Below are 25,406 nucleotides of genomic sequence, written 5' to 3' on the forward strand. Positions count from 1 at the left end.
GAGAAGTTGAAATCCAGATTTAACACACACTCCCAGCTATGTAATTCCATTAACAATCAACGAAGTTTTAATGTGTGCAGCAAGTTCTTAGTTGCATATGAAGTTATGTGTGTGTCTATACACATACAGTCAGCCATACATGCATACAATCCACAACGATTTTATTTTAGAAGAAAATAAGATTGGCAAATGGGCACTTAAAATGCCTTTGCATCAAGCCCCCCCCCCGCTGAGGTGAGGTCATAGATCTATGTCGTCATAAATTACTGACGTCACCACAATGGCAAGAACAGAGGCAAAGTTGCTTTGGCAACCCAGTCATACACTCGCCCTCCTCTACTTCTGCTGAAACAGAAGTTGTTTCCACTCTGGGATTGGTTATTATGAGCTGTCCCTCAAAGCCACTGGCGAATCGCCTCTCCATTATCGGAAAACGGAGTTAAGATTACACTCCAGGGGCGGGACTATTCCTTAGTCCTTTGTGAGCCTTATGACAGAATGGATAGATTCCTATTATGAATCGGAAAAAAGGCGGGGATATAGTCCATCTAACCAATTGAGATGAAAAAGAGGCGGGCGTAATCGACCTAATTTCCCAAATCTCTTTGTGGGTGGCCTAGTTCTGTCCAATGAAGAACAAGAAACTCAATGACAGCTCGACAGCTATGCTAAATTGGAAAATCGGAAAGAGGGAACGCGTCTGAAAGAATCCAATCAGCTTCTCGTATACGACAGAGTGACACCCCGAGGAACCAATGGCATCCCACCCGCCCCTGCAAGGCGACAGTGAGAACCCCGCGCAGTCTTCAGAAGAGAAGCCGGGAGCTAAGATGGCGGCCGCCGACGGAGATGATTCCCTTTATCCTATCGCTGTGTTGATCGATGAGCTGCGGAACGAGGACGTTCAGGTACGGCCCGATTCGGCGGGCGTTCAGCTGTTGCTGAGGGAAAAACAGCCAACGGGGGGGAAGAACACGTCCAGGCCCGAGAACCCAGTGCCCGGCACGATGACCAATCAGGGGCGGTCTTTTATCTGAGAAACCCGGATGGGAGCGCTCAGAAGCCGAGCCGGATTGGTCGCGAGAGATTTCATTGAAGAACACCAAAAGGAAGGGGGTGGCTAATGAGAGAGGCCGTGTTATCTGCTCCCCCTCCTGCGGCAATGCAAGCAGCCGCGCGATTGGTTGGGCCACCCATTTCTCTGATGGGGGAGGGGGACCGGGATGGTGGTTGGGGTGGGGGGGGGTGTGAAGGCTGGTCGTCTTTTATAAAGCATACTTGTGGAAGAGAGCGGAGGGTTCTGATTGGGTCGTGCCAAGCTTCCTAGCCAATCGGTGAAGGGCCCGGGGCAGCCGCTGGGATGGTTTTCTGATTCTGGCCTTCCCTTGTTGGGGATGTATTAGGCCGCCCCCCCCCCCCACCATGAAAGGCGGGAAGGGAGGGGCTGTCAATAAAGGGGGCCCTGATGGAGGTAGCCCTTGATGGCTGAGGAAGGGGCGGAGTCTTCCTCTCTCCCCGCCCTTCTGGCTTCCGGATGGATGCCCTCCAGATGTGTGGCCCACAATCCTGAGCTTTCTGGGGCGCCTGTTGGGAGAAAAGGCTGTCACAGCCATTGCTGATGGGGGAGGAAGCTTCGAAGTATTTCTACTAGAGCAGGGGTAGGGCAACCTTGGCTCTTGTGTGACTTGTGGACTTCAACACCCAGAATTCCTGAACCAGCCGTGCTGACTCAGGAATTCTGGGACTTGAAGTCCACAAGTCATACAAGGGCCAAGGTTCCCCACCCCTGTCCTAGAGGACTACCAGATTCTATGACAGCTTTGTCCCATCCGCCTGGTAAACTTGCACGATTCGTTTTTCTCGCCCGTGTACAGGTAGTTCTCGACTTATGACCGCAGTTTTTGAGCCCAAAAGTTCTGTTGCTAAGTAAGACATTGGTTAATTGAGTTTTGCCCTATTTGACGACCTCTTTTGCCCCCGATGCTAAGGGAATCGCCGCAGTTGTTAAATTCGTAACACGGTCGCTAAGCGAGTCTGGCTTCCCCAATTTGCTTGCCAGAAGGTCACAAAAGGTGAATCACCTGACCTCAAGTTACTGCAACCATCATGAATATGTGTCAGTTGCCAAGGGTCTGAATTTTGATCACCATGCTGCAATGGTCATAAGAGTGAAAAAGGGTCAGAAGTCCCTTTTTTCAATGCTTTGAACGTCACTAAATGAATTGTTGTAAGTCAAGGACTACCTGTATATATATATATACATCCAAACTAGACTGTTGTTTCTGTGGGTCAGATGTGTGTGTGTATGTGGGTTTATACATAATTATGTTTTTGTCATGTTTATGCAGTGTATATTGGAGATGGTTACTCTTTGAGAGCTGTATGCAAAAAAATCTCATTTATTAATGTACATTTAAAGTGACAGTAAAGTTACTATTCTATTATTCTCTTTTAAAGCCACAATTGTTTCTGCTGTAGATACACAAGAGAAAAAAAAACTAGGTCTGTCTTGTTGCAGGAGTACCTTTAAGGCTGAGACTCGGTCTGTTGGGCATCCAGCCAGCAGAGTCAACCACCTTATGTGTTGTAAAATGCTTCAGGTCTGTCTATTGCAGTGTTTCTCAACCTTGACAATTTTAAGGCATGTGGACTTCAACTCCCAGAATTCCACAGCCAGCATTGCTGGCTGTGAAATTCTGGGAGTTGAAGTCCACATGCCTTAAAATTGTCAAGGTTGAGAAACACTGGTCTATTGGGTCAGTGTCTCTTAAGCTTGGTGACCATAAGATACAAGGACTTCAACTGCTGGCTGGGGAAATTGAGGAATTGAAGTTCATGCATCCTATAGTAACTTACCACATTTGAGAAACACTGCCTTGCAATAAAGTAAGAGCGAACAGGGATTCTGGTGATGAAATTGATTCTTCAGAAGGATGCAGTCCTATCTGGAAGCTTCTAACTTTCATTTTTACTTTGAGCAAATGGACATGCTAGGCAGTGTCCTTTCAGACCCTTGAAACTGAACTAATTCAGCAGAATGGGATACAACTGTATGCATCTAAACTTTCAACAAGACATCTCCAATTGAATAACCCACCAGTGGTTGGGGTGGAAAAACACTATTGTTTGAAAATAGTGCCCCCACCACCATCATTTTTTTTCCAGTTTACACTTATACACATGCTTCACTTGAAAAGGAATCCAGTGCCTGTTGGAGATGAATGAAAGCAATACACCAGGATAGGAGTAAATGGTCATCTAAAGGAGCAGTCTGTATTTTTTACACTATATATATCTGTGCTTAATGTATCACAGATAAATGGAGAATAAGAGCATTATTATGTATTACACATCAGATGTAAACAGCAGCTCCGTAGCTTTTGTGTGAGGGAAAAGAAGGGGGGGGGGAAGGTGAAGTCTTGCTGAGTGTTGTATTCATTATATCCTATCATCTTAGTAGTATATAACCCTGGATAATCAGGATTATTCAGTTGCAGATCTTGACAGTTCATGCAGTCATAATTTGTAGAAAGATTTAAAAAAATCAGCATGCACTAGACAATCTAGATAGGGAGCTAGCACCTATTTATAGAATTGGAACAAAAGAAAAATTGTGGTTTATATTAGCCATACATACTATTTTTATCTATATATATCAATGATTATATACGTAGATGTGCAGACAGATTTGTATGTTTGAATAAATATATGTAAAGAGGCACCTGCTACCATGTGGGTGGATTATGAAGATGTGTATAAAAATGGAGTGCTTTATTAGTGCCATAATAGTTTCAGTTATATATAAAGTCAGTATTCAGCATTCAGGCAAAACTGGCATATTTCTCTTCATGGTTCATCTGTGTGAATCTGTTCCTTGCATTTCTTCCCCCCATATGCAGCTTCGTCTGAATAGCATCAAGAAACTCTCTACCATTGCACTGGCCCTGGGTGTTGAGAGGACGCGCAGCGAGCTCTTGCCTTTTCTCACAGGTAAATGAAAATACTTGGCAAGGTAGGAAATAGAATGTGGAACTAGGCTAGGTAGGAAATAGAATGTGGAACAGTTTGGGCACATTTCTGTTCCAGTCATTCATTTTTGAGGATTGCCCCGTGCCTGCTCTGTGAGCATGAAGATCCTGCAGAATACTGTGACATCCTTTACACCATGCTCATTGACAGAATCCCAGAATCTTCCAAAGGGTAGTGAAATTTCATGGGGGCTAATTCTTTGCTGATCTGCATTAACTCGTGTATGTTTCAGTTGTCAGATGTTTCTCCTCTTTATGAACGATTAACCTCCTCACTTCAGCTTTCATTTGTCATTAGTAATTTTGGGAACAGGTAATATCTAAATAAGTTAATCATCTTTATATGGGGTCGCGATGGGTCGGACACGACTTCGCAACTAACAACAATATATAAACCTGACAAAAAAGAAAAAAAAATGTGGAAATACAGTTTTCCTGGACCTACATCTGTATCTCATGGCAATCAAGTCTGAAATTGTATGCCAGATTTCCCCTAACATGAAGCATTCCAGACATTTTGCCCAATAGCTCCATTCCGGACCATTGATCATGCTGGCCTGGGGTTGATTGAAGTTGTAATCCAACAGATATGGAATCATTTCCTGTAAGCAGTGTGTATCATTGAGGTCCCTTTGGAGTTGTATAGAGTATTTTATATTCTAAAGTATTCAAATTCTGCGCAGTATTGATTCTTGGATCTTCCCAAGACAGTTTGTGAAATATTGATGGTGTTATATTAAATTGGGCACGGTTCTACCGTGGTTCATGTGTGTCTCATCAAATCTTTCATTAGATTTCTATGTTCCCATAGGCCAGGGGTCTTCAAACTTGGCACTTTTATGACTTGTGGACTTCAACTCCCAGAATTCCTCAGCCAGCGTGCCTGGCTGAGGAATTCTGGGAGTTGAAGTCCACAAGTCATAAAAGGGCCAAGTTTGAAGACCCCCTGTTGTAGGCATTTAAACTCAGTCCTATTTATGACCATTTAAAAAATAAATATCAGTCCAGCTATTCAGAGACTCAGTTTGACTGCCTCTCAGTTCTCCCTATACATGTGGAAGAATAATAAAAATAAATTGTTCATGAATTGGCGCTTTCTCATTTTTTGTTCTAAGAATATACAGGCTTTATCTTACTTTTTATTGGTTTTTTGTTTTTTTTTTACTTCTTGCAGATACTATTTATGATGAGGATGAGGTCTTACTTGCTCTGGCAGAACAGCTGGGAACTTTTACAGCTTTGGTCGGGGGGCCTGAATATGTCCACTGCTTGCTGGTAAGTTATAGGCCACTTTCTGTGAAGGACTCGGGAAGAGTGACTAACACAGAAGGAAAATGGAAGAACCACTTCCGTTCCTTTCAAAAGATGAAATTGGGGTACGCACTTTGTTAAATGCCCAGATGACCAAGCTGCTGAGAAGTTAGCCTGGGTGGCTAGGATCCTAGTTGGTTTGGTTAATTAGTAAAGAAAATGTTTATCCCCTTCCAAAATAATAAAAGTATTAAAATGATAGTTGGTGATCATTGTTTGATTCCACATTATAGGTGGATTTAACAATAACAGTATAGGGGGATTTTTTCCCCCCAAAGTTAGAATTGTACCCAGATAGAATAGTATGACTGGAATGTAACGTTTCCCATTTGAACGCACAAATCCCAATTTTCTGTCACATTCCTTGCTCCCTGTGTAAGCTTTCTCATCACCTTCTCCTCTTGGAAAAAGAGTGGCATTACTTGAATTCCTATGACGAACTCAAACAAACAAGCCAACCATTAAAATATTGGCGAGCTCTTAGGTTTTTCCTTCCTGGTGGTTCGTGGAAAATGCATACATAATGTGCCATTTCCTCCTCTTCCTCCTTTCTCCAGCCCCCGCTCGAAAGCCTTGCTACAGTGGAAGAGACGGTGGTGCGGGACAAGGCCGTGGAGTCCTTGAGGGCAACCTCCAATGAACATTCTCCAGCTGACCTTGAGGCTCACTTCGTGCCCCTGGTGAAGCGTCTGGCGGGAGGCGACTGGTTCACCTCTCGCACTTCTGCTTGCGGCCTCTTCAGCGTCTGTTATCCCCGAGTTTCCAGCTCAGTGAAAGCTGACCTCCGCCAGTAAGTCAAATGCCTTGCAGTCAAAACCGGGACCCCGTCATAAAATTCCAAATAATCAAAAGAGGAGAGATTCTTCCCCCGTTCCAGTATGTTGTCCTTAATAAGTTGCTGCCTTTTCTTTTTTCTTTTCTTTTTTTTGGCAGATATTTCCGAAATTTGTGTTCGGACGATACGCCAATGGTGAGGCGAGCCGCAGCCTCCAAACTGGGAGAATTTGCCAAGGTCTTGGAACTGGAATATGTCAAAAGCGAGATCATCCCCATGTTTTCGAACCTGGCGTCTGACGAGCAGGTCTGTGTATGGCATCGTGTTAGCTTTGGGGGGGGGAGGATAAAGGGGAGCGAGCTGAATCCGAGGGGTGGGCTGTCTACCCCTTGTGCTTTTTGTGAGGAAGATCTTCATGTTGACACACAGGACTCTGTGCGCTTGTTGGCTGTGGAGGCCTGTGTTAATATTGCGCAGCTCCTGCTTCAGGAGGACTTGGAGTCCTTGGTGATGCCGACGTTACGACAAGCCGCCGAGGACAAATCTTGGCGAGTCCGTTACATGGTGGCTGAGAAATTCACAGAGGTTTGTACAAATACTTGTGTATTTTGACGTTTACGTTCTCTTCATTTTTGAAAGTTAAATTACAGTAAATGTTTAAAATGTACCAGTGCTTTTGTTCCTCTGCAGACCAAGAGTTTTCGTGGGTAGAATTCTTTCTGGCAGGGAGGAAAGTTTTCCTATTTTGGAGTGTTTGCATGGTCAGTTTTGGGACTGTTTTTTGTTTTTCCCCTCCTATAGCTCCAGAAAGCTGTTGGGCCAGAAATCACAAAAACCGACTTGGTCCCAGCCTTCCAGAATCTCATGAAAGACTGTGAAGCTGAAGTGCGAGCTGCAGCCTCCAGCAAAGTCAAAGGTTATTTTTAGTCAATATCAAGATGTCTTGATATTTCTATAGAATTTCCCTGTACAGGTAGCCCTCAAGTTACAGCCATTCGTTTACAACTGTTCAGAGTTACAGCAGCATTCGAAAAAATGACTTGCCACTGTTGCAGCATCAGCATCGTCATGTGATCAGAATACATGCAACCAGCGTGTATTTACAACAGCTGCAGTGTCCCCGTGATCCAGTGAACACCTTTTGCAACCCTCCTAGCTGGCTTTTTGCAAGCAAAGTCAGTGGGGGAAGCAGGATTTGCTTAACAACCTTATATTTGCTTATCCACAGTGATTCACTTAACCACGGCAAAAAGGGCATAAAATTGAGCACGAGTCACTTAACAACTGCCTTGTACAGCAGTGGAAATACTGGTCCCAGTTTGGCTTGTAAATCAAGGACATCTGTATTTCTGAAAGGGATGGACTCTGGGCAAGAAAAGAAGAATTTGTTTCATTAAATACATCTAGTTGTGTAATTGTTTTAAGCACTTAATATGTAGACCTAAGACAATTGTCTGGATCCAGCTGTAGGAAGACTTTTAAGTTTTCAGAACAGAGGTCAGGAATATTTTTGCCTACAGTTTCAAGGATTAATATATAGTATGTCTTATGTTGGGCCGGAGAAGTTTAAGTATTTAGTTGATAATTAGGAAAAAAAATATATTACCTGGGTGAAATCTGCACTGAAATTCTTGTTTCTCCATCTTTCTTTCCCAAGAATTCTGTGAAAATTTGTCTCCTGATTGTCGTGAAAATATCATCATGACTCAGATTTTGCCCTGTATCAAGGTACGTACCAGAAAGCTATCTTCTCTGGTAACTTTTGAATGGTTCTTAAAAGCATCAGTTCATAGTTTTAACTGGCCCAATCGGAAGCATGCTTGCAGGAAGGCTGAAGACTGGAGGAATTGTCTTTAAAGAGAACACGTACAAAAGAAGCAGTTGCGTGCTTCTGCCTCTAAAACATTGATGTTTGCAAGGTGACCAAATTGTAAAGAGAATCTGGTTGACTTCCTCTATGAACGTGTGTTCTAGATATGTGTCTATGAGTGTCTGATTGTAGAGGTTTATAGATTGTAGGTGTGAATACATTGACATTGAGATATATTCCAATATTCCAGTTGTTTATTACATTCAACAAATAAGATGGCAGCAATGGTGTGTATAAAGGCAGTCAGATCGGAGGCGTGGCATAAATAGCTTGTGATGCCTTAAATTATGCCATTTTATTATTTAGGAACTAGTATCAGATGCCAATCAACACGTGAAATCAGCTTTGGCATCCGTGATCATGGGATTGTCTCCTATTCTGGGCAAGGACAACACAATTGAGCATCTTTTGCCTCTCTTCCTGGCTCAGCTCAAAGACGAGGTGAGTGTTCTTTCCCTCCCCCTATTTTTGAGGTCACTTAAGGGTCTTTGTGGTTTACTTTGAGGTAAAGAGTAGTGTTGTCTACTCAGATGGCTTCACTGCACTGAGATAATTGAGTAAGAATAATTAAAGAAAATCTATTGGTTAGTGTTGTGTTTCTCAACTTTGGCGACTTAAAGATGTGTGGACTTCAACCCCCCAGAATTCTGCAAGTTGAAATCCACACATTTGAAAAATTGCCCCAGTTGAGAAACACTGGGTTAGTGTTAAGGCATGTATATACCTTAACCTCTAGTTAAATGATCTTAGGCAATTTATAGACGACATTTCCGGCTTCTAGGATGAACAGCTTTCTGAATAGCATCAACTGCATTTGTTATACAGGATTTTTTTTTTCAAAACCTTATAACTAGTTGCATTAATATCGGCATCTTTTAGCTATTCAGAAATTTGAACATTTTAACTTTTGTTCCCTTTTTTCATCTTACCTATGTTCTTAGGAACCTCCCCTTAAACTAGCACATCCGGAAGCGTTTTAGAAGTGACCATTGTGGCAGTGAGTCTTCTCCATTCTCATCCGTCTGTCTCTTTTCTGCAGTGCCCTGAGGTCCGACTCAACATCATCTCCAACCTGGACTGTGTGAATGAAGTGATTGGCATCCGACAGTTGTCTCAGTCTCTGCTGCCAGCAATTGTGGAGTTAGCAGAGGATGCCAAGTGGCGTGTGCGGTTAGCTATTATTGAGTATATGCCCCTGTTAGCTGGACAGCTGGTGAGTGTGGGGATTTTTTTTTACTGTTTGAAAATAACTGTAAACATTTCTGTTTTTTACTCAGCAACCTGGACATTATTAAATCAGTTAGAATGTGAATAGCCACAGGTGCTTGTAGGGTTCCTGCTTTTCTGTGATTAATTCTGCTAGGGCTGTTTTGTCAAAATCTCCAAATTTGATGATCACCTATTGGGTTGCCCTGAAGGGTCTGCTAATTGAACAAAGTCTGTTTCTCCAGATTTCTGTTTTTGTTCTGTTCGTTTGTTTTTTTGTTTAAGGATGAGGATTCTATAACTTTATTTGTAACCTCGTAATTTGCAACCTTGCTGATTCATTTGCTGTCACTTTTAATGTTCCCTGTCTTCAGGGTGTGGAATTCTTTGATGAGAAGCTAAACTCCCTTTGCATGGCCTGGCTAGTGGATCATGGTAAGACTCAGATCCTGATGATTGATAGTGGCTCGTTTCTCCTTTACCAGTCATCTCCTGTAACATTGGTTCACAATTATGCACTTCACTTCTAAGTTGCCTGGTACATGCCAAGGAAGGTACAGTTCCAAATCTGAAGGTATCTGCATTTTTACAAGTAGTTTTTCAGTTACAATCAGTTGCTTAACAGCACCCAAAAGGTGCTTACAACCTGATTCCAACGTTCTGATGGCTGCCATGCTCCCACCCCCCAGTTATATGACCATTTTGGGGGCACCTGACATCTGGCCTGTGCTTAAGGCCGCTTGTAGCATCCCGTGGTCAAATAAACACAATTTGCAGTGTCTTTGCCAAAAAAACTGGCATTTTCTTCCGATATTTGGCAAAAAAACCCAACAACAAGCAATAGATTTGCTTAACTGCTGCAAAAAAAGGTCCTAAAATCAGGTTGGTCATGTGATGTGCCATTGGCAGGCTCCATTATGGTTATAAATCGAATATTGAAATCACCAGAATCTGACTTTTCGAAGTGGCGATTAATTCTGTGTTTAACTCTAGAAGCATTAATAGCTTCAGGGCATCTTTAGTTTTAACTATTATGCCAGCTGCAGTTTCATATGGACCGGAAGCACTTCCTCAGATCTCCATTCTCTGGATGGAGAATATAATCCAATCAGGCTTATATGGTAAACTCTGGAGTTATTGAGTAGGATATTTGAAGAGTTAGCTCTTTTTACATATTCCATACTGAACGTGAGACCATCTGAGAAAAAGCTTTCAGTGGCTCCCAGTAAGTGCAGGGCAGTGGGTAACTTTTAGTACAAAGTTCTTTTTTGAACTGAATCCTTGGAATAACATCTTTAGTGAAGATTGGTTTCTTATTTTTTGTCACTGGTTTTTCATATATCTAAATGCCCTAGATCCATGGTGGCAAACCTATGGCATGCGTGCCACAGGTGGCACGCAGATCCCTCTCTTTGGGCACACATGCCATCGTCCCAGTCCTAGGCCTTCAGCTGGGTTTTATAAAACCTTTTTGCTTTAGGCCTCTGCCGCCGTGTGCAAAAAAAAAAAAGGTTTAATCAATCAACTTCAACTTCTCGTGGGGAAAAAAAAGATCTCGCGAAGTTGGAATTGATTGAACTTTTTAGTCCCACCCAGTCTGCTGTTATCACTGCAGCCACACCCACCCAATTGGGCCATGCCCACCCAGCACACGATGATACATAAGTGGGTTTTGAGTTGCAGTTTGGGCACTCGGTCTCTAAAAGGTTCGCCATCACTGCCCTAGATATTTAGTTCATGTATCTGTTTCATAGTTGATAACTTAAACCACTTTATATAACTTTTTTCATGGGTATCAAGTGGAGGTTACTAATCAGTTTTTTAAAAATGGTAAATGTCTCATAGGAATAGGAGCACACTTTCCTTCATCTCAGCTACTAAAGACATATTGGATTGATTGATTTTTATCCCGCCTTTATCAGGCAGTGAACGTACCTAATACACCTTCCTTCTCCACAACAACAACCCTGTGGGGTGTGTTGGGCTGAGTGGGGGTGACTGGTCCAAAGTCAGCCAGCCAGCTTTCTTGCCTAAGGTTCTACGGTGGGACTAGAACTCACCGTCTCCTGGTTTCCAGCCTGGCGCCTTAAACCACCAGATCAAATTTTCATGCAGTTCATCCCAATTACATATAGAAGAAAAGAGGCTGTCGTTCAAAGGGAGAATATAAGTTAAAGTAGTTATTGGGTTTTTGGTCCACATTTTTAAAATTGGAAGTGCTTTTACCCAACTAGTAATCTATAGCACTGAAAGCATATTTCAGAATTAATGGGATACATTGTGTCAGCAATTTTCTCCAGCTGAGAAAGTGAATCATTGAAGGCTTTTAGTGCTAAAGGAAAAAAAGGTTGAATCACATTTTGGTATTTAATGGGATAATCTTTTCTAGCAATTAATTTCTGATTTAATGCAAGTACATTACCAAAAAAATAAATAAATTACAACACTCTAGCTTTTTTCGTCTTTTTTTTTTGCCCCTGTTTCAAACTTTTGATTATTCGGTATGCAGCATTCGTATAATTTTCAGTTATTTTTATTGTTTTCTGTACCATTTTGAGCGTGTTAATGATACTAGTGAATTTGCGCTTTTTGGTCTCATTCTCGCCTAATAAAATGTGTTCAAACTCTGACTGGTAATTATATAACGTGGTTAAAAGCTCATTTTCAACCTAGAAATTCTCTTGTCAGTTTCAGTTATTTCTGGGATAGGCACCGCGTAGGTACGGCATCAAATGAGGATATAAATTGCCAGTGGAAGCCAACGGTAGCAAAGCTCTCACAATTATATTTCAGTTTCCAGGGGCCATCAGTTCCAGTTGGATAGGAAAGAGGTAATGCAGACTGCAAAAAGAATACAGTCGGCTCAATTAGAAATGCTGCCTGTGGCATAAAATAGAACTGGTTTCCCATGCTGGGTTCCAAGAAAAATGTATAGATAGGACTCCAGCAAAGAATAGCAATTTGGCCAGTGTCAAAATGCACGATAGAAACGTGGTCAGTCACACTTTCTCTAATTAAAAGGTATTTCTGCAGCCCCAAAGTATCTCTGCATTTTAGAGAGAGGATTTTTTTTAAAAATTCAGGTTATTTTTTCCCTCTCATAATCTTTGACACTCTCCCGTATCCCTGAATATCTCTGTGTGCTGCAGAATTCACCTATTGCATGGGTAGGCAACCTTGGCTCTTTTACGACTGGTGGACTTCAACTCCCAGAATTCCTGAGCCAGCCGTGCTGAGGGGAAAGGGAAAGGTTTCCAAGCTGAGCCATGCTGGCTCAGGAATTCTGGGAGTTGAAGTCCACGAGTCATAAAAGAGCCAAGGTTGCCTACCCCTGACCTGTTGAAACAGAAAATCGTGTGATTATTGCAGGTATATCTCAAATCAAATCGTAGATATTGTGGCAAAACTACCAGAACTTGGCTCCCTTAAGTATTCTGTGTGTAGCTGTTTTGGAATATGTGTGTGATATTCTTTAATCTGTTCTATGGCTCATTATTTCTTCCATGCAGTTTATGCCATCCGAGAAGCAGCCACCAGCAACCTTAAGAAGCTTGTGGAGAAGTTTGGCAAGGACTGGGCTCATGCCACCATCATCCCCAAGGTGCTGGCCATGTCGAATGACCCCAACTATTTGCACCGCATGACTACGCTGTTCTGCATCAACGTGAGTTGGGGAAGGGATGAGCAAGAAGAAAAAACGGGACAAATTGCGGGAACGTGGAAGGAGGTGTGGGCACTGGTTGTAAAGAGTCAGTGCATGAACTGGGATAAGTAAGAATTGTCCTTGGGACCTGGGACTTTTTGGTTGGGAAGAGCAGATGGCCTTGCTGGGGAACTGAATCAAAGAGCTGCAGAACAAGGTCAGCATAAGCCCAGCTCCAAAACAGCAAACTTCTTCTCTTTTTTTAAAGATTTATTATTATTTTTAACAGAGTTATAATAATAATTATTCAGCAAAAACATGTTGTCTGAGTATCTTATTCACTAATACAAATTAAATTCCTAATCCCTAAATCTTTTCTCTAGCCATCGCTAAAATAGGTCCCAAGTTTGAAAATATTCCGTTTCTTCTTTTTCTTTCAACCTTAAAGTAAGTCTGTCCATTTTCCGCACAGTCCAATATTTTTTTGATTTTATTTCTTCTTCCGGTGGTATTTCTTCGTTCTTCCAATATTGTGCAAATATAATTCTTGCCGCTGTTATCCCATGTAGAATCAAATATGTACTTTGCTTATCAGGTTTTTCTGGCATTATGCCTAGTAAAAAAAAAAATCAGGTTTATAGTCTATGTCAGTGATGGCGAACCTTTTAGAGACCGAGTGCCCAAACTGCAACCCAAAACCCACTTATTTATCGCAAAGTGCCAGGGCTGCATCAACATTGTGGTGCCCTCAGGGGGGATGGGCGTGGCCCACTGGGTGGGCATGGCTGTAGTAGTCACAGCAGACTGGGTGAGCATGGCATCGCCGGGGGGCCAACGCCGCTTGCTCACTCACTTCCTGCCCTGTCGCTTCCAAATGCCACATTGCTCACTACGCTGGTGAACTCTGCTGGGACAACGGCGTGCGTGCCCACAGAGAGGGCTCTGAGTGCCACCTCTGGCATGCGTGCCATAGGTTCGCCACCACTGGTCTATGTGTTTCTTTAACATTTCTCCTGCCGGTTTGAAGAGCTTCCTCGGTCCGTTTGGGCCAACCGCCGTTGGGTCCGAACTCTCAAGGTTTCCCTTCCTCCTCGTTGCCTCTCCAGGGCGACTTTCTGACCTCTTTGGGTCTCCAGACAAAGCGAAATCGGACTAGGAAACCGGAGCTCCGCTTTCTTTCATCCGTGTCGCCGTGACGCCCGGGGTCAGAACCGCAAACTTCTTAATTATAAGAGCTCCTCAGATCCAAGTTGCATAGGGCCCTTGATTGACCTTCCTGGCTCTTCCTTTGCTAGGTGCTGTCAGAGGTCTGTGGCCAGGAAATCACCACCAAGCACATGCTTCCCACGGTATTGCGGATGGCCGGTGACGCAGTAGCAAATGTTCGCTTCAATGTTGCCAAGTCACTTCAAAAAATTGGACCAATCTTGGATAACAGGTACGGGGAACAATAACTTGTTGTGGGTGCCATCTGGGTTTGGGGCTTATCTTGGTCATTGGGGTGGGAGGAGACAAAAGAGAAGAGATAGAAGCTGTGGTGGCACAGTGGTTAGAATGCAGTATTGCAGGCTAAACTCTGCCCACAGCCAGGAACTTAATCCTGACCAGCTCAAGGTTGACTCAGCCTTCCATCCTTCCAAGATGGGTTAAATGAGGACCCAGATTGTTGTGGGGCAATGTGCTGACTCTAAACTACTTAGAGAGGGCTGTAAAGCACCGTGAAGTGGTATATAAAGCTAAGTGCTATTGCTAAAGTGGAAATACTGAAGCTTTGGAGAATCTTAGATAGAGGGCCTTCTGCCTACTTCCTCCCCCTCATTCTCTGCCTTTATTTATTTATTTTTCCCAGCACCCTTCAGAATGAGGTGAAGCCGGTGCTAGAGAAACTCACCCAGGACCCTGATGTGGATGTCAAATACTTTGCCCAGGAGGCACTGACTGGTGAGTGTGCTGTCCCTAGTGGAGTTGAGCCTATTTCCTTCCTTCCTTCCCTCTCTCTCTCCCTCCCTCCCTCCCTCCCTCCCTCTCTCTCTCTCTCTCTCCCTCTCCCTCCCTCTCTCTCTCTCTCTCTCTCTCTCTCTCTCTCTCTCTCTCTCTCTCTCTCTCTGGTTATTTTTGTAGATGTTTCATTACCCAACTAGGTAACATCACTGCACAGTGCACTGATGTTGTTATCTAGCTGGGTAATGAAATGTCTGTAAGAAAATAGCTAAGCTCAGAGAGCTCCAGTGACCCCACACCTCAACCCTGAGCTAAAAATGTTCTCTCTTTCCTTCCTTCCTTCCTTCCTTCCTTCCTTCCTTCCTTCCTTCCTCCCTCCCTCCCTCCCTCCCTCCCTCCCTCCCCCATCTTAACCTAACACTTTTAGAGTGCATTTCTCTTTTCTTGCTAGACCGCTGCCTAATTCTTACCATGGAAGGCCTTATGGAGGAAGGACATAAACCTTCTCTTTTCTTAGGCTTCCTCTTTAATTTCTGTTTCCAAGGTGATTTCAAGCTCACTTGGCATTCAGCCTGAGTGCACATGGTCCTTTATTTCTCCTGCTGTTAGCTGTTTCCATCAGAAGGCTTCCAGGAGAAGTTTCTTGATCAGCACCTTTGTAACCACTTTAGAGAGGGAAATCTATGGGGTGTTGGTGATCTTGGGCCTAAGTATGCTAACTTTATCTGTGAGGATTACTTTCCAAAATCATCTCAAAAGGTCTCATAGTCAGCACCCTAGTTTCCCTTTGCAGCCAACCAAATATTTGTGGGAAACGCATAAGCAGAACCCCAGGCCTGGGTAAGAGTTTCACAGCACTGGAGATGTGGATCTTCTCAAAAGCTCAATCCCCCTGATAATTCAGGGTTGGCTTCCGTGAACTCTTGGAGCACCATGGTTCTCCAGGACGGGGGGGAACTGTGTACACAGTTACTCAGGGTCAGCTACACGTTTGCGATGATGTGAAAGTTGTAGCAGAAGATCCCACTTGCACCCTGCAGGGACTGGCCGATGAGCACCTAAATAGCCGAGGCCTGACTGCACCTGGAACTCTCCTTTTCAAATTAATCCTAGCATGTGTGAGCAACAGTGTACAACGGGCACCGCACAACTGAACCTACAGCTGTTCATGAAATAGTTTATTAGCTTTCGTAAACTATGAACATGTAATACACCCTTTTCCTCTCTCCCCTACAGTGTTGACGTTAGCTTGAATCCAGGACCTGGCTCTGTTGTCTCTCCAACTTGGATGCTGTTGGGCCAACTATCTTTCTCCCTTTTCCCTGCATGTGTATGACCAGCCCACCCATCTCCTATTGGATGTACATGATGGAATAGGCCATGGCTGACTATTGTCCTCTCGGGAGTCCCACCTGCCTCTTCTCCTCTTAGCTCCGTGTTGTCAGACCTTCTTGGGCAGCTGTGACATTCTCTCCCCTTCTCATAATGGTCAGGTTCAACTTACCCTTTTGTTCCCACCCTCTGGGGGCCACAGGTGACCCACCCACCCACCCCCAGAGCAGGGGAATGGGAGGCAGAATCGATTCGTGGAAGCCTCCTGTCCCTTTTTGGGCCACAGTTTGCATGGGAATGCCATCGCCGTGCAGCCCGTAACTGTGCATGAGATACCCAGTTGAGCGTTCTCTCCAATCCACGCTCGGCCCGATTGGTCCCTTTTCCATCCCGATGATTAAAGCCGCCATCTTTTCCCTCCTCCTCGCCGTTGAAAGTATCAGTCAATGAAACGCGTTCCTTCACTCAAAATCCAACGCCTCGGTTGTTTTGCTCCAGAGAAGGTAGAAGGGTAGTTAAATCCTTGATTTAGACCTCTCGGTTTATTAGGCTTCCTAGTACAGTGTTTCCCAGTTCCTCTGCATGATTCTATTTCTGTGCCCTTTCTGTTTCCTTTCCCTGGCCTTTGCTGGAAGGAGGTAGCTATTTGGTGTACGTGTGTGTGTGTGTGTGTGTGTGTGTCTGTGTGTGAGAGAGAGAGAGAGAGCAAGCAAGCAAGCTGTGGAACAGTTGACATAGGCCAGGGATAGGCTGACTCAGGAATTCTGGGAGTTGAAGTCCATGAGTCATAAAAGAGCCGAGGTTGCCTACCCCTGGCATAGGCTGTAGAGTAGAAAACTCAAGTTGCTTTGGCTCATCACAGTGGGAGACTACCTCCAGGCTCAATTTTGTCCCATATTCCCACTGAACCTCCAAACTGGAACCATTCCCAAATTCTGGTGGTGCAAAACGAAAAGATGCTCTTTGATGAACGACGCATCAGTTGGCAGAAGAAGAGGGGGCATTGGGGGGGGTGGTTTCTCCATGCTTGAATGGTCCCATGGGCTCTTGATTGATGGGAGATCTGATTTCTGTACTGTAGAACTTCCTCGTCCCTTCCAGCTTTGCCTCGATGATGTCCCAGTTTTCCTTCTTCAGCACCTTTGAGTTCCTTGCTGTCGGCTCTCTAATACTTGCACTGGACATGTGAAAGAAGTGTGTATTCTAACCACTCAAACCCCCCCCCCTAACACATACACACACACACACTTACACACTGTCTCCCGTGCTCCATTAGCGGAACGTCATTTTTAAAATGTCAGATTTTCTTTTGTCTGTGTGTATGTGTGTGTACACGTGTTTTATTTTTCTCCTCTCTCCGATTAATAAAATGCTCGATCGTTACTTAACAAGGCTGGTAAGATTGAAGCTGGGTCAGTGAGTTCTTTTGAAATGAGGGCGCGGAGGAAAACCGGTAGGAGTCCACAAGTCTTAAAAGTTGCTGGCTGGGGGATTCTGGGAGTTGAAGTCCACACATCTGAAAGGGTTGAAAAACCCTACTTTGGGGAATAGCCGAGCTGCTTGGGAGCTGGATCGGGTCCTTCAGCTTGTTGAAAAGATTTCAGTCACATCTTTTATGCCTCATTTATTCTGCCTGCTTTTTCTATTCTAGTCATGCTTTTGGCAAAACAAACACAAAAAAAACCCTGCATGTTTCATTCGTTCTATCATTTGCTACAATGAAAGGACCTAGCCTTTTACGTACTTGGGTTTAATTTATCAAAATCTGTTGTTAAAATTAACTGCTGGCAGCTGGGCTGGTGAGAAGGTGGGAAGCAGGAATGGCTCATGAAGAAAATTTGCATAGAATTTCTTTTTAATGAGTGGGGCTTAGAGTTCCCAATGAAAATTAGCGCGCCACTGTCAACACGGTCTTGAATCAAACCAGTTCTGGTGCTTTTTGTAATGGATCTTCTGGGGTTTTGCCTTGTGTGCACAGAACCCTTATTTGTGTTCCTTTGATGACCAATGTGGAAAACAAAAGGTTTCAGGATCAACAGTCCCAACGCCTGGGGGTATTTTAATTCAAGAAATGATGTATTAAACAGGACCCCATCACCCATTCCAAACCTCTTTCTAGACGGGAAGGCATAGGAGACTTGTGATGTCTTTATCCCACTTGCTTTATTTATAAATATACAAACAGCATAATTCAAAGCAAGCAGACATTTTCCAAGAGAAAAACCCCACATCCAAGCTTAGCAATTTATAGCCAGTTTTTCTTCTAACTGCAAAGGTTTGCACTCTCCCAACGCCTGGATTTCCCCCTCAGGAGCATCTACAACCATTAAACCAGTGTTTCTCAATCTTGGCTACTTGACGATGACTTCAACACCCAGAATTCCCCCAACCAACATGAATTCCTGGAATTGAAATCCATATACCTTCAAGCAGCGCAGGTTGAGAATACTGCATTAAAGAAACCCTTAGGTCTCTTTTTTTTTAGAAGGACCACAACCCAGCCTACCTTCTTAATTGACTACTGATCATCCTTGGCTGCAGGTTGAAAAACTAGAAAGGGATATGATTTAACCAGTATTTTGACTGCTGTTTAACCCCACAACCTCATTTGAAGCAGCAAGTATCCCACGGTTTCCCCATGGACGTGTTTCCGGAGGTTGAGGGCCAGAATACCAAAAGAGATCTAAAGCATTTTATGCCCTTGAATTTTAAAAACTGGTTACTGTGGTGTCTGGCCCTGTGTGTGTGTGTCGCCATCACCACCCGTATCTGGAGATGGAGACTAGTCTACAAGCTGTCCATCTTATAAATAAGATTTTATGTGCCTTTTTTTTAATGAAGAAAATAAGTTTTGCTTTTCCAGCAGCTCTTCCACCCATACTCGAAAAGCTTCACTACCATGCTAGGGTTTTGTCTTTTGATCGTCCTGCTTCTCTGATTCAGCCGGTGATTCTACTAAAAATGACTGTCCTTTGTTCATCCTGTGCAATTGGCAGCCGCTGGGCTAATCAAAGGATTTTTGCATGGCAGAGAACATTGTGCCTCGCTAGAACCGGCTCTGACGATGAATTTACATCAGAGGCTGGTTGTTCTACACTCATCCTCCCAGGGAGACACTGCGGTATGGAGATGATGAGAGAAAGATTATCCCCGTCCATCATAGAATGCCTGGTGCCTCGTTGCTGCCTGCAGGGGCTTATGGCAATTGTAGTAACAAGACAGGCATTTGGCAGGGGGTACCACTGACCCTCCAGAGGATGGCTGAGATACACTATAAGATGAGCCTCAACTCTTACCTTCAAGTAGCGTGCTGAAGTGTTCTCGGCTAGGCTGAGAAAAGTATAAAAATGTCAAGACAACCCCTCCAAAAAGTGACTTAATTTTACAGTTAGGCTATGCTGAACCTAGTAACTAAACACATCTGCACTTACATGATACGTCAAGCTGTGTAAGCTAACCAAACGGGTTGAATTCAGACAACATACGAAAACAATGCGATTACAACAAACCTTTACATGCTGGGCAACCGTAGCTGCTAAAAACGGTGGGAAAACAAGCTTTTAAAGGTTAATGGGCTATCTTTTTCTAAAAATGCATGTGGTTCATCCTCAAGCACATTAGGATGTAAGACGTGGTAGGAGTTGGATGATGGCAGGAGAGGGTGGCTGTCCCTAAATTTGCTCCCCATCTCTAAATTTTGTTATCTTAAGCAGCAGATAGCTGTTTTATGCTTCTTCCTCCACCACAATCAGTCTGGGGGGCCAAAGAATAGGCAATTTTTTAGCTTGAGTCCTTGCTTTATGCAAAATATGCAAAGCTAGCCACATTTTGCTGAAACAGTCCAGAGACGAGAGCCATCATTTGAGACATCCTGTATCATTAACCAAGTCTGGTTGCTAGCTAGTTGGAATTAGTTTTCTTGCACAATCCAACTTTTGGTTTTAGTTTCGCACACTGGTAAAGTTCCTCAGTAGGAAACTTGATCTGAAGTAAGGGAGATAATGTCTCACTTAAAATCAGCCACAAAATTGAATGGAGAGAGAGGGGTCTGTAGCCATCCAGAAAGCAAATACTCTTCTTTAAAGCTCTGGAAAGACGGCTCTCCATCTTTCTAGGCCATAAATGGTCTTAGAAGTCTCTTTGCAGCTGAAAATCCAGACAAAACTTGAGATTCTTCTCTTTTTAGTGGGTGGGTCACATTCGCCTCTCCAATCTTATTTCTCTAGTCTCAAGAACAGGCTACCTAACCATGGTAATGGAATGAGTGTTTTTTTTTTCTCCAAGAAGCAAATTAAAAAGGTAGAACTTCCCCCCCCCCAAATCCCTCACCCCATGCTCTACACAAAATAAAAAGGGTTGGTATAATTGATTTTAGGGGATGTGGTCTTTAGATGGTCACTTAAAAGCAGAAGGAAGAGATTATCCTATCCATTCTAGAGAACGGCCACACTCTCTTGCTTTTCAGTGAATTAATTAACAGTGGCTATTACCACCCCAGGACATTATGAAGGATGGGATAATGGTAGCCAAGGTACACTGTGCTTCTTGATGGTGATCTTTACAAACAAAAACATTTCGGGAACAGTGAGAGCTTTTGCTAGTAATGGCCGAGAAACAAAGAGGTCCTATTCTTTCTAATGATGAAAGTGATGTAAGGATCCTCTTAATTTATCTTAAGCATTGACCATTTCAGGAATATAACCCTATCTGAAAGCTAACTTAGAAGGTGAGCAGGTTTTCCTTGATAATAGAGGGAACTATGATTCTGATTAAATAATGTCATGGACTCAAACCTTCTTCTTAGACAGAGAACTTTCTTCAAAATAACTCACAGTATATATCTTGGTTTTCCCTCAAGGAGCGCAAAACACAGGTTCCTATTTTAATTGACAGAAGTGATTGATTAAGTTTAAAAAGTCCCCATAGGTGCAGACACAGAAACCCTGCAACGGGCTTTGAAAAAAAATGAAAAATCATCCTATGCTACATAAGTGAAAAGAGGTGCCCAGAAAAGGGAACCTCCAGAAAAGGGACGCTTTGCAATACTTAGATTTTTAAAATGGGACCATTTAAATTTTTTAAATAATTCCTTGGGCTCTGATTACAGTTCCAAAGCTCGGGCATCACACTAAATCCGTGTTTTTAAAATTTGGGAACGTTAATTTGTGTGGACTTCAACTCCCAGAATTCCCCAGCTAGCTGGGGACTTCTGGAATTTGAAGTCCATACATTTTAACAGTTGCTGAGAATGAGAAACATTATTACGTAAAGGAATCTCAGGGTTATTAGCTATACTGGGAAGTCAAAATAACAATTCTCCAGTAAAAGCAGTGGCCAATTATTTCCATCTAATGCCCAAAAAACAGCCCTGATGCCTGTGTGCCACCAAGAGCCAGGCTCAGCTTGAGGAAAAAATTGTATTTTTACAAGGAAAATGGAAAGAAGGGAGGAAAGAATGCATAAACTAGAATGAAGGGAGGAAAGAATGCATAGACTAGGACAGCGTTTCTCAACCTTAACCACTTGAAGATGAATGGACTTCAACTCCCAGAATTCCCCAGTCGGCATGGCGGACTGGAGAATTCTGGGAGTTGAAGTTCACCCATTTTAGGTCGCCAAGGTTGAGAAACACTGGAATAGGATGAAATCTTGAAAAGGTAACCAGGAAGCCAGCTACTGGCCTCCATGACAGAAATACACCGAGCAGTAGGATTTTTTTTTTCCCCTGCAGATTTTGCTCTTACAGTGATTTACATTTTGAGGCAGGGAGATAGGGAACTGCTCCAGTTCCTCTCCCCCCCCACACCCCAGTTTCCAAAGGAGTCTCTGGCCTGACCCAAAGCATTTGGAGGTGAGAACATCTGAACACCGATAAGCAGGACGGCTTCTCCGCAAGCTGCTGCAAGTTGAAAAACGGAGCAGTCGAGCCGATAAACACACCAGATGCGTAACTGTACTAGCTTAAGTAAGGCAGCAATCTTTTTCATCGAAGTGTAACTCCCACTGAGCTCAGAGGGGACTCAAGTTTGAGCAGACACAGATAAGATTCACTATACTTACTACAGGAAAAGGAGGGAGCCAGCATTGACCAAAATAGAGAGATCCACAGCCAACCCAGTTATGCACATCCAGCAATTCTGTGCTTGCATTGCACGAAGGCAGTGCACTAATTATCTTATAATTTTTGATTCTCTTCTGCTTTCTTTTTTTTTAAAAAGCCTCTAGTTCAGTGGTTCTCAACCTTTTTAATGCCGCGACCCCCAACCGGTCGTAAGTCGAGGACTAAACCGGTCGTAAGTCGAGGGCTAAACCGGTCGTAAGTCGAGGACTACCCAACCGGTCATAAGTCGAGGACTTTCCCTGCCCGGGAGCGCCGCACATGCGTGGTTCCGCCCCCTGTGCCAGCCGAGGCGTAGCTGGCAAACGGCAGAGATGGAGCAGGCCGACCACCAGCTGGCCCAGCCCAAGGGAGGTAAGGCACCCGCCGGAAAAGGGGAAAAAAATGGCGGACAGCCTTGCTTGGCGACCGCCGTGAAATGGTCGATCGACCCCAAATGGGGTCGTGACCCATAGGTTGAGAACCGCTGCTCTAGTTTTTAGTCCTTTAGGTTCTCTCTCTCTCTCTCTCTCCCCACACACACACAAGCTCCCAATGGTTTGAGAACGCCCTCTTCTGCCAGTGAAATCCTGAGAGACTCGCTTTCCCAGTGACCCCTCTCAGAGGTTGGCAGCCAGAGGCGCTTCCTCGAAAGCGGTCTTGAAGACCTGCAGCAAGGATCTCCTGACTGCATCCTGGAATTCTTGCCCTACAAAGACATAAAGCAGAGGGTTGATGCAACTGTTGAACAGGGCCAGACACTTGGAGAGGGGGATGGCTACCAGCCGCATGCTCTCGGGCACAAGATCCATGGAGATCCTGGCCAGAGCCAAAGCATGGTAAGGGAGCCAACAGAGGAAGAAGCAGAAGACCACTCTGGTGACCACCAGGAAGGGTTTGCTCGATTTGTTCAGCTTCTTCTTCCGCATGGTCACCACCAGGATTGTGTAGGAAACGGAGATCACCAGCAAGGGGAGAAGGAACTGATAGAGGAAAATACAAATGGTGAGGACTTCGGCTTGCTGCCAGTCCTGAAAGATGTCCAGGTTGTTGCAAGAGCTCCGGTTATTGTTATCCACAGAGACCTGGGTGAAGAAGTAGGAGCTGGGGACGAAGAATGCCAACGACAGCAGCCAAAGGCATCCACAGGCTGCCCAGGTGAGCCGCGGGGTGCGGTAGTTCTGGCACCAGACGGGAGCCACCACCAGCACGCAGCGATCCACACTGATGGAGCTCAGTAACAGCACACCGCTACACACGCTCAGCCCAAACAGGCAGTTGGCCACTTTGCAAGCCACCGAGCCAAAAGGCCAATGCAGGTCAAGAGCCAAGTTGAGCACGGTGACAAGGATGAGGGAGGTGGATGCCAAGTCAGCTAAGGCCAGGTTGAAGAACCAGACGGTGTTGGAGGTCCATCGTAGCTTCCAGCCAGTGACCCACAGGACTACCCCGTTCCCAGTCACACCAGTCAGAAAGATGAAGCTAAAAATCACCCCTGTGATAATCTTTATGCTGTCCCGCACGGGGTTTTCCTCCACGAGCACTTGGGAGGAGGAACCATTGGCACCCGGATTTGTTGACATCTCCCTGTCAAAAGAGATAAGAACAAGGCAGAAGATCCACGATTATCCATTATCCAGACCAAGCAATGCAATTTGTTTGCAAAGGACCACATTTTTACCAAAAAGCAAATTATTCCCAAGGGCCACAAAGTTATTGATGGTAATATCCCACCCTTACACTTGTTGTTGTTGTTAGTTGCGAAGTCGTGTCCGACCCATCACGACCCCATGGACAACATTCCTCCAGCCCTTCCTGTCCTCTACCATCTTCTGGAGTCCCTTTAAGCTCACGCCTACTGCTTCAGTGACTCCATCCAGCCACCTCATTCTCTGTTGTCCCCTTCTTCTATTGCCCTCCATCTTTCCCAGCATCGGGCTCTTCTCCAGTGAGTCCTTCCTTCTCATTAGGTGGCCAAAGTATTTGACTTTCAACTTCAGGATCTGGCCTTCTAAAGAGCAGTCAAGGTTGATCTCCTCTAGGACTGACCGGTTTGATCGCCTTGCAGACCAGGGGACTGCACTATTAACTATTAAAATTGTACTGCATCAGAAAAATGCGACTAAGCTTATCCCAGCTCATGGATGACACAATGGGATCTTATCCTGAAGAACACAAAGTCTAGCATTTGACCTAGGAAATTGTAGGATTTAGGTCTGGGCAATGCCTCTAGTTGCTGTAGCTCCCAATAGCCCCAGAATGACCAATGCATTGCATTCATAGCCTGCCTTTTCTTTGGGAACTCTATCTTTTATCCCAACTAAGCTGAGAAAGGGTGACTGGTCAGTGTTACTGGTTCAATGAAGGCTTGGTTCTAGATAAATGTTTCTCAACCTTGGCAACTTTAAGACATGTAGTGTAGGAGATAACCAGGATGAGCCTGAGGGAGGGGTCAAACGTGTCATCAGTCATGAATCCCTTCATGCCCACAAGAGATCTGAGTCAGGGTCCACCTTGAATTCCTTTGAATTTGCTTTGACCCTTAGTAGTTTGTACTAGTACAGAGCTGAAGCTTGCAATAAATCTTTATACCCATTTGAACTGCCTGGATCGTCTGATTTCTTCATCCCTTGTCATGTGGACTTCAACTCCCAGAACTCTTGAGTGTTGGTTGAGGAATTCTGGGAGTTGAAATCCACACCTCTTAAAAGTTGCCAAGGTTAAGAGACACTGATCTAGAACATCGCCTAACAAAGCGCTACGCTAGAGTGGTGCTCCTAAGTTGCAATCTGACCTCGTCTGGAAGACTATGAATTGCTTACCTTTGGATTATACCTTCAGAGGACAAACCGTGATCTAATTTGAGGACCATGCGTAGCATAAGTGCGGGTGGCTTCCTTGAACAGGAAGCTCTGTGGGACTGTGATATAAAATCAGATATGATCTCTTACTTGGATAAGATCTACGTTGCAATAAGCAGGAGCAAAGCTATATTAAAAGGAAAGAAGTATCGTCTCCTTGTTGGACTCACCTCCGGGTAACCACATGGACCACATTTGACCTTGCCATTTTCCAGGATAGTTTATCAACGTCCCAGTTATAGCTGATAGTCCCGAAATTTCCTAGTGATCCATCTAAGTTCTAGCCAGGTCCAGCTCCTCTCACTTCCTATCCATGCCTATTCAGTGAGCAACAGATGCCAA

The 25,406-nt window shown here is 44.2% G+C and overlaps 2 protein-coding genes across 2 annotated transcripts; one reads left to right on the forward strand and one right to left on the reverse strand.

Annotated features, from left to right (window-relative positions):
- The first annotated feature begins 820 nt into the window (after positions 1 to 820).
- On the forward strand, positions 821 to 16,846 carry PPP2R1A (protein phosphatase 2 scaffold subunit Aalpha). The gene is made up of 15 exons (XM_015824367.1): positions 821 to 908; positions 3,900 to 3,990; positions 5,203 to 5,303; positions 5,897 to 6,129; positions 6,273 to 6,420; positions 6,544 to 6,699; positions 6,916 to 7,030; positions 7,772 to 7,842; positions 8,291 to 8,425; positions 9,024 to 9,197; positions 9,565 to 9,625; positions 12,700 to 12,854; positions 14,129 to 14,271; positions 14,683 to 14,774; positions 16,011 to 16,846. Exons 1-15 carry the CDS (start codon positions 831 to 833, stop codon positions 16,025 to 16,027), a joined length of 1,770 nt encoding a protein of 589 aa, XP_015679853.1. The 5' UTR covers positions 821 to 830; the 3' UTR covers positions 16,028 to 16,846.
- Positions 16,847 to 22,823: 5,977 nt separating this feature from the next.
- Positions 22,824 to 25,084, reverse strand: LOC114923166 (chemokine-like receptor 1). The gene is made up of 2 exons (XM_029285764.1): positions 25,026 to 25,084; positions 22,824 to 23,790 (listed from the first exon to the last, which is right to left on the reverse strand). Exons 1-2 carry the CDS (start codon positions 25,082 to 25,084, stop codon positions 22,824 to 22,826), a joined length of 1,026 nt encoding a protein of 341 aa, XP_029141597.1.
- Positions 25,085 to 25,406: the final 322 nt, after the last annotated feature.

Source organism: Protobothrops mucrosquamatus, unplaced genomic scaffold, assembly GCF_001527695.2.
Source record: "Protobothrops mucrosquamatus isolate PMUCROS unplaced genomic scaffold, P.Mucros_1.0 scaffold2209, whole genome shotgun sequence".
NCBI lineage: Eukaryota > Metazoa > Chordata > Lepidosauria > Squamata > Viperidae > Protobothrops > Protobothrops mucrosquamatus.

Coding starts and splice junctions, on each gene's coding strand:
- PPP2R1A (XM_015824367.1), top strand. CDS start 831: ATGGCGGCCGCCGACGGAGATGATTCCCTTTATCCTATCGCTGTGTTG. Junction 7,031..7,771: donor AGCCTCCAGCAAAGTCAAAG/GTTATTTTTAGT, acceptor TTCTTTCCCAAG/AATTCTGTGAAAATTTGTCT. Junction 9,626..12,699: donor GGCCTGGCTAGTGGATCATG/GTAAGACTCAGA, acceptor TCTTCCATGCAG/TTTATGCCATCCGAGAAGCA.
- LOC114923166 (XM_029285764.1), bottom strand. CDS start 25,084: ATGCTACGCATGGTCCTCAAATTAGATCACGGTTTGTCCTCTGAAGGT. Junction 23,791..25,025: donor TCTGAAGGTATAATCCAAAG/GTAAGCAATTCA, acceptor CTCTTTTGACAG/GGAGATGTCAACAAATCCGG.